This window comes from Hypomesus transpacificus, chromosome 6, assembly GCF_021917145.1.
Source record: "Hypomesus transpacificus isolate Combined female chromosome 6, fHypTra1, whole genome shotgun sequence".
Taxonomy (NCBI): domain Eukaryota; kingdom Metazoa; phylum Chordata; class Actinopteri; order Osmeriformes; family Osmeridae; genus Hypomesus; species Hypomesus transpacificus.
Genome location: NC_061065.1, coordinates 12,343,563 through 12,351,797, shown reverse-complemented (window position 1 = coordinate 12,351,797; position 8,235 = coordinate 12,343,563). Strand labels below are relative to the sequence as shown.

Here is an 8,235-nt window from a genome sequence, read left to right as displayed (position 1 = left end):
TGTTTACAATAGCTGTGCTTCAGTAACTAACAAGACAAATAAATAATTATATCTTGTTTTTCCAGAATGTTTATCATGTTTAAAGCACAATATTATGGAGCATTAAGCTGAACTCTGCTTCCGTTTGAGAAATTACATTCCACCAAGTTCTGCTGTTTTAAATTTTGGAAGGGTTGCTTTGTACTACAAAGCTTTCTAGCTAAACTCTCTATGTCACTCTGCAAACTTAAGCAGACAAGGGCTTGAGCTACATGGCTGGCTGGCATGGCGCTTTGTGATAAGAGTGAATGAGTACTTGAGAATGTAATCTATGTACATTTCAAAAATGTGAGATGGAAAAACACCTCCCCAAAAGCTAAATATTTTACTAAATATCTTTTTGAGTATACGTTTATATTATAAGTTTTAATAAACGTATGAATTCCTTCAATGTCTCAATACCTATAATGGAATAATCCAAAGACGTTTTGTTCCAGGAAATCATTACAAGGTAGTTAAAAAAATGTTTTTTAAATGCAACATCTACAATTTATGTGTCTTAAGTTTTACAGTTTTATTTAACTGGCCTCTCTGTCTTATAGACACAATACATGTTCAATGTCAACATCTACAATTTATTTACATTTACATTTATGCACTGAGCAGACGCTTTTATCCAAAGCGACTTCCAAGAGAGAGCTTTACAAAAGAGCATAGGTCACTGATCATAAGAACGAGGTAGTCCCTAGTTTATGTGTCTTAAGTTTTACTGTTTTATTTAACTGGCCTCTCTGTCTTATAGACACAATACATGTTAAATGTCTTTATGTATGATGTGACATAGAAAGCATTAAGTTACTGGAACTTCTACTGAAAATAGCAGAGGGCCTTTGTATGCTGTGCTATTTGTGGGGCATGGCTAAGTGGAGATGAGCTGAGACAGTCTGCTTTGTGAAAGGTGTCAGTGTCGTCTCTTTGATAGCAGCCATGGCATAAGGCCAACCAGAGTCTATTCAGTAAAACCCTTAATTCAAAACCTCAGATTCCCTATGCATTAAAACAAAAAAAGATTTACTTATATTCAAGTTCTCAATATAATTTAGAAAATATTGTAGAGAAAGATACAGAATGCTAAGGCATTCAAATAAACTCCACATGTAATTCTAGTGAGGTGTCTGGAATGTCTATCGTAATGGACACTATCGAGAGGGATGAGAGGAGATAAACAGGGAAATGTCAGTTTTCCTAAAATGGGCACTGTCACCTAAAGGTCCCTCTAATCTGCTGCCGTGTCAGTACTCAGTCTTGGGGTCTATTCTGTCATGCCTCCCAACTTTCACCTAATTTGGCGATGTGGGATCCCTTTATAAAGAGCAGATAGCAGTGAGTATCTTTGCAGAACCCTTCAGAGTTCCCAGAAGCAAGATCTTAGGTCTGCATGTTCCTGAGCGGATTATTTTCTCTGTTGTCTGTAGACCTACGCCGGCAACAATGGGTGATGCTCTCATGGCTGAGTTTGGGAAGGCGGCTGCTTTCCTGAGAAAGTCAGACAAAGAGCGACTTGAATCCCAGACCAGGGCCTTTGATATCAAAATAGAGTGCTTCGTCATTGATGACAAGGTGGAATATGTCAAAGGGCAGATTGTCAGCAAGGAGGGCGGTAAAACTACAGTGAAGAAAGAAGACGGGACAACTGTGACAGTCAAGGAATCCGACGTCCATCCCCAGAACCCACCGAAATTCGATAAAATCGAAGACATGGCCATGTTCACCTTCCTCCATGAGCCTGCTGTGCTGTTTAACCTCAAAGAGCGTTATGCTGCATGGATGATCTACACCTATTCCGGGCTCTTCTGTGTGACAGTGAACCCCTACAAGTGGCTCCCTGTCTATGACACCGAAGTGGTGGTTGCCTACAGAGGTAAAAAGAGAACGGAGGCTCCACCTCACATATTCTCCATCTCTGATAATGCCTACCAGTACATGCTCACTGACAGGGAGAACCAGTCTGTTCTTATCACCGGAGAATCCGGTGCTGGAAAGACTGTCAACACCAAAAGAGTTATTCAGTACTTGGCCAGCATTGCAGCAGTTCCTGGAGCCAAGAGAGATCCCAGCAAGGGAACCTTGGAGGATCAAATCATTCAGGCTAACCCTGCCTTGGAGGCTTTTGGTAATGCCAAAACATTGAGGAATGACAACTCGTCACGATTTGGAAAATTTATCCGGATTCACTTCGGAACCAGTGGCAAGCTGGCCTCAGCTGACATAGAGACTTATCTTTTGGAAAAGTCACGTGTCACCTTCCAACTCAAGTCGGAAAGGAATTACCATATCTTCTTTCAGATCTTGTCCAATAAAAAGCCAGAGCTGTTGGACATGCTTCTGATTACCAACAACCCATATGACTACTCGTACATCTCCCAAGGAGAGGTAACAGTAGCATCTATCAATGATGCTGATGAGTTGATGGCCACTGACAGTGCCTTTGATATCCTTGGCTTTACTCAAGAGGAGAAAATGGGGGTCTACAAGTTGACAGGAGCTATCATGCATTTTGGCAACATGAAGTTCAAGCAAAAGCAGCGTGAGGAGCAGGCAGAGCCTGACGGCACTGAGGCGGCTGACAAGTCAGCTTACCTAATGGGGCTGAACTCTGCAGATCTTGTGAAAGGACTCTGCCATCCCAGGGTCAAGGTTGGCAATGAGTATGTCACCAAAGGGCAGGGTGTAGATCAAGTCTACTACTCTCTAGGTGCATTGGCCAAGTCAGTGTATGAGAAGATGTTTAACTGGATGGTGGTGAGAATAAACCACTCCCTTGACACAAAACAGCATCGCCAGCAATTCATTGGAGTGCTGGATATTGCTGGATTCGAGATCTTTGACTTCAACACCTTTGAGCAACTCTGCATCAACTTCACAAATGAGAGACTGCAACAGTTTTTCAATCATCACATGTTTGTTCTGGAGCAAGAGGAATACAAGAAAGAGGGGATTGATTGGGAGTTCATTGACTTCGGGATGGATCTGCAAGCTTGCATTGATCTCATTGAAAAGCCACTAGGTATCATGTCCATTCTGGAGGAAGAGTGTATGTTTCCCAAGGCCAGCGACCAGACCTTCAAGGCTAAGCTCTATGATAATCATTTGGGCAAGAACAGAATGTTTGAGAAACCACGTGCAGCAAAAGGGAAAGCAGAGGCACACTTCGCCCTGGTCCACTATGCTGGCACTGTTGATTACAACATAACCAACTGGTTGGTGAAGAATAAGGATCCACTGAATGAAACGGTGGTTGGGCTTTTCCAAAAATCTTCCATAAAGCTTTTAAGCCTGCTCTTCTCTAGCTACGCAGCTGAAGCGGGGGCTGACAAGGGGAAAGGAGCCAAAAAGAAGGGATCCTCCTTCCAGACTGTATCTGCGTTGCACAGGGAAAATCTGAACAAGCTGATGAACACTCTGAAGACCACTCATCCACACTTTGTGCGTTGTTTGATCCCAAATGAGAGTAAAACACCAGGCATCATGGACAACTGCTTGGTGATGCACCAGCTTCGCTGTAATGGTGTGCTGGAGGGTATTCGAATTTGTAGAAAGGGCTTCCCAAATCGAGTCCTGTATGGCGATTTCAAACAGAGATACAGAATCTTGAATGCATCTGCCATTCCTGAGGGTCAGTTCATCGACTGTAAAAAGAGCGCTGAAAAGCTGCTGGGATCATTGGATATTGACCACACCCAGTACAGGTTTGGCAACACCAAGGTCTTCTTCAAAGCAGGTCTTCTGGGTACACTTGAGGAGATGCGGGATGAGCAACTTTCTCGCATCATCACTATGATCCAGGCTAACTCCAGGGCTCTGCTAATGAGGGCAGAGTACCAAAAGCTTGTGGAGCGCAGGGATGCCCTAATGGTCATCCAGTGGAATCTTCGTTCCTTCCTGGGGGTTAAGAACTGGCCCTGGATGATGTTATTCTTCAAGATCAAACCACTGCTGAAGAGTGCTGAATCTGAAAAAGAGATGGCAAACATAAAAGATGAGTTTGGAAAACTTAAAGAGGCACTGGAAAAATCTGAAGCGAGACGGAAGGAGCTAGAGGAAAAAATGGTGACGATTCTCCAAGAGAAGAATGACCTGCTGCTAGAAGTCCAGTCTGAACAGGATACCTTAACAGATGCTGAAGAGCGCTGTGAACAACTTATTAAGAGTAAGATACAACTGGAGGGCAAAGTGAAAGAGATGACAGAACGAATGGAAGACGAAGAGGAAATGACTGCAGACCTCACAGCCAAGAAACGTAAGCTAGAGGATGAGTGCTCAGAGTTGAAGAAAGATATAGATGACCTGGAGCTAACATTAGCCAAAGTGGAGAAAGAGAAACATGCGACAGAAAACAAGGTCAAAAACCTCACCGAAGAGATGGCATCCCAAGATGAAAACTTAATGAAGTTGACGAAAGAGAAGAGGGCATTACAGGAGGCTCATCAGCAGGCACTCGATGACCTTCAAAGTGAAGAGGACAAAGCCAACACTTTGACCAAAGCAAAAGCTAAGCTTGAGCAACAGGTAGATGATCTGGAAGGTTCTCTGGAACAGGAAAAGAAAATCAGAATGGAACTGGAGCGCTCAAAGAGGAAGCTTGAGGGAGACCTGAAACTAACCCAAGAGAGTGTGATGGATTTTGAGAATGACAAACAGCAACTGGAAGAAAAACTCAAAAAGAAAGACTTTGAAGTCAATCAGTTGAATGGAAAGTTTGAGGATGAGATAGTGTCAGGTGTTCAACTCCAAAAAAGGCTGAAGGAAAACCAAGCACGTATAGAGGAGCTTGAGGAGGAGTTGGATGCTGAGCGGGCAGCCCGAGCAAAAGTGGAGAAGCAAAGGTCTGATCTCTCCCGAGAGCTAGAGGACATCAGTGAGCGTTTGGAAGAGGCAGGGGGAGCCACATCTGCTCAGGTAGAGCTCAACAAGAAAAGGGACGCTGAATTTCACAAGCTTCGCAGGGACTTGGAGGAGTCCACTCTGCAGCATGAGGCCACTGCTGCATCCTTGAGGAAGAAGCATGCTGACAGCGTGGCTGAATTGGGAGAGCAACTTGACAATCTCCAGCGTGTCAAGCAGAAGCTTGAGAAAGAGAAGAGTGAATTCAAGCTGGAGTTGGATGACATGTCATCGAACATGGAGAGTGTGGTGAAAGCAAAAGCCAACATGGAGAAGATGTGCCGTTCAATGGAAGACAACATGAATGAGTACAAGTGCAAGTATGAGGAGACTCAAAGATCCCTCAATGACTTCTCGACACAGAGGGCCAAGCTCCTTACAGAAAATGGAGAACTTGGACGCCAACTGGAGGAAAAGGAATGTCTGATCTCTCAACTCACCAGGGGGAAAAGCTCCAACACCCAACAACTCGAGGACCTGCGCAGACAACATGAAGAGGAGGTCAAAGCAAAGAATGCACTTGCCCATGCTGTGCAGTCTTCTCGCCATGACTGTGATCTGCTCAGAGAGCAGTTTGAAGAGGAACAAGAAGCAAAGGCAGAACTCCAAAGGGCACTGTCCAAGGCAAACACAGAAGTATCCACATGGAGAGCAAAGTATGAGACTGATGGAATTCAGAGAACTGAAGAGCTGGAAGAGGCTAAAAAGAAACTGGTTCAAAGGCTGCAAGAGGCAGAAGAGGCAGTTGAAGTTGTGAATGCAAAGTGTTCCTCCCTTGAAAAGACCAAGCATCGCCTCCAAAATGAGATTGAGGACCTGATGTTGGACCTTGAGAGATCTAATGCAGCGTCTGCAGCCCTGGACAAGAAACAGAGAGTATTTGATAAAGTCATGGCTGAATGGAAGCAGAAGTTTGAAGAATCACAGTGTGAACTTGAGGCGTCCCAAAAGGAGGCTCGATCTCTAAGCACCGAACTCTTCAAACTGAAGAATGCTTATGAGGAATCGCTGGACCATCTTGAGACAACAAAAAGAGAAAACAAGAACCTGCAAGAAGAGATCTCTGATCTCACCGACCAGCTTGGAGAAGGGGGGAAAAGTGCCCATGAATTGGAGAAGTTGCGGAAACAGCTAGAACAAGAGAAAGCGGAGCTCCAGTCAGCTCTGGAGGAGGCAGAGGGCTCATTGGAACATGAGGAGAGCAAGATCCTTCGGGCACAGATGGAATCCAACCAAGTTAAAGCAGATCTTGAACGAAAGTTGGCTGAGAAGGATGAGGAAATGGATCAGGCCAAGAAAAACTATCAACGGATGATAGAGTCCCTGCAGAGCTCTCTCGAGTCTGAGACCAGAAGCCGTAACGAGGCCATGAGAGTCAAGAAAAAGATGGAAGGTGATCTCAATGAAATGGAGATTCAGCTTAGCCAATCTAACCGGCAGGCGGCCGACGCACAAAAGCAGCTCAAGAGCTTCCAGTCCTATTTGAAGGACACTCAGCTGCAGCTGGATGATGTCACGCATTGCAATGATGACCTTAAGGAGAATATTGCTCTACTGGAGCGCAGACACAACCTGACACAGGCAGAGCTGGAGGAAGTGCGGGCCGTTCTCGAGCAGACAGAACGTGGGCGCAAGCTGGCTGAGCAGGAACTAACTGATGCCACAGAGCGCATGCAACTCCTGCACTCCCAGAATACCAGCCTCATAAACCAGAAGAAGAAGCAAGAGACCGATCTTCTCCACCTGCAGAGTGAGGTTGAGGAGGCCATTCAGGAGAACCGCAATGCTGAGGAGAAAGCGAAGAAGGCTATCACTGATGCTGCCATGATGGCTGAGGAACTGAAGAAGGAGCAGGATACCAGCGCCCATCTGGAACGCATGAAGAAGAACATGGAGCAAACGATCAAAGACCTTCAGCATCGGCTGGATGAGGCAGAGCAGATTGCCATGAAAGGTGGTAAAAAGCAGGTTCAGAAGCTTGAAGGCCGCATCAGAGAGCTGGAGAATGAGCTAGAGGCAGAGCAGAAAAGGGGCGGAGAGTCCTTCAAGGGGGTGCGCAAGTATGAGCGGCGCATCAAGGAGCTTACCTACCAGACAGAGGAGGACCGCAAGAACATGGCTCGTCTCCAGGACCTGATTGACAAGCTGCAGCTGAAGGTTAAGTCCTACAAGCGCTCCACTGAAGAGGCTGAGGAGCTGGCCAACACCAACATGGCCAAGATCCGGAAAATTCAGCATGAGCTTGAAGAGGCTGAAGAGCGAGCAGATATTGCTGAATCCCAAGTAAACAAGCTGAAGGCCAAGACCAGGGATGGGCCTGGCAAAAAGGGCCTTGAAGAGTGAGTAGGACATAAAGCCACAGTGTCACAAGTGTGTTGCTTAGAGCATTAGCTTTACTTTCTCACAATGACACAGTAGATAACCATGTATAACTCTTGTAGAAATGTCCTGCAATAAATAATCATGAATGGATATTGCCAATTAATACCCAAGTCTAAATGTCCCAAAAAGTATTGTAAAATCATCAGTTACCTTTTCCACAGATCTTTTCCCCCTCAGAGTGACATTTGAATCCTACAGTAGTGCCTTGGTTATATGTATTGATTTTGGTTAAACAAAACATTTGACTGTGCTTATTTTATTGTCATATTCATGTATGTGCCAATGCTACTTTGCAATAGCAAACACGTTTATGGTTTGATAGTGGTCAAGGTGCTATGAGCAAATTAGTAAATAAATAAATAATTCCCTATAACATTATAACAGTCACAAGCAGGTTTTTGACGATTTGATGACAGCAAAGCTGTTCTCCTATTGATCCTTGATTACTCTGACAGAAATGAACCTTCTTTGCTATAAAGGCATGTGATTCAAATGTGTCCATTATGACATTAATAATTCCAGTTGTTAACTGAAATATTGCTTATGAATACTTGCTAAGTTCCCTGCTAGTGAAATGAGTAGTACTATACTGCTTAGAAAATAAAGCACAGCTCAGCACAGACTGCTTCTGATTCATTGCTTATTCATTGCTTTTAATTAATGTGTCTTCTGTTTCTCTGAAGATTATAACTGTATAATACACATGCCTGGGATATTACAAGCACGTACAGTATTAGTTGATTCTCAAATCAGTGAAAGAGAAAACCGGTCTTGTCCCCCCTAAAGCTTAGCTTTGAGCAAAGGAAAGAATGCCATTACCAGGCCAAATGATTATTATTATTATTTTTAATATATTGTCTGTATTAAACAATTAAGTTCACCAGCAATTTAATGTTATTACTGAGAAATTCCTTTCTATATACTTTAAAT

The 8,235-nt window shown here is 44.1% G+C and overlaps 1 protein-coding gene across 2 annotated transcripts; it reads left to right on the top strand.

Annotated features, from left to right (window-relative positions):
- Positions 1-1,392: 1,392 nt before the first annotated feature.
- On the top strand, positions 1,393-7,993 carry myh6 (myosin, heavy chain 6, cardiac muscle, alpha). 2 transcript variants are annotated; one of them, XM_047021614.1, is made up of 2 exons: positions 1,393-3,814; positions 4,106-7,993. In XM_047021614.1, exons 1-2 carry the CDS (start codon positions 1,471-1,473, stop codon positions 7,264-7,266), a joined length of 5,505 nt encoding a protein of 1,834 aa, XP_046877570.1. In that variant the 5' UTR covers positions 1,393-1,470; the 3' UTR covers positions 7,267-7,993. The 2 variants fall into 2 exon arrangements, with proteins under 2 accessions (XP_046877570.1, XP_046877569.1); XM_047021613.1 differs by having other exon boundaries at positions 1,394-7,991.
- The last annotated feature ends 242 nt before the right edge of the window (positions 7,994-8,235 follow it).

Bases quoted from the DNA above. Each gene is read 5' to 3' on its own strand.
- myh6 (XM_047021613.1), top strand. From the start codon at position 1,471: ATGGGTGATGCTCTCATGGCTGAGTTTGGGAAGGCGGCTGCTTTCCTG.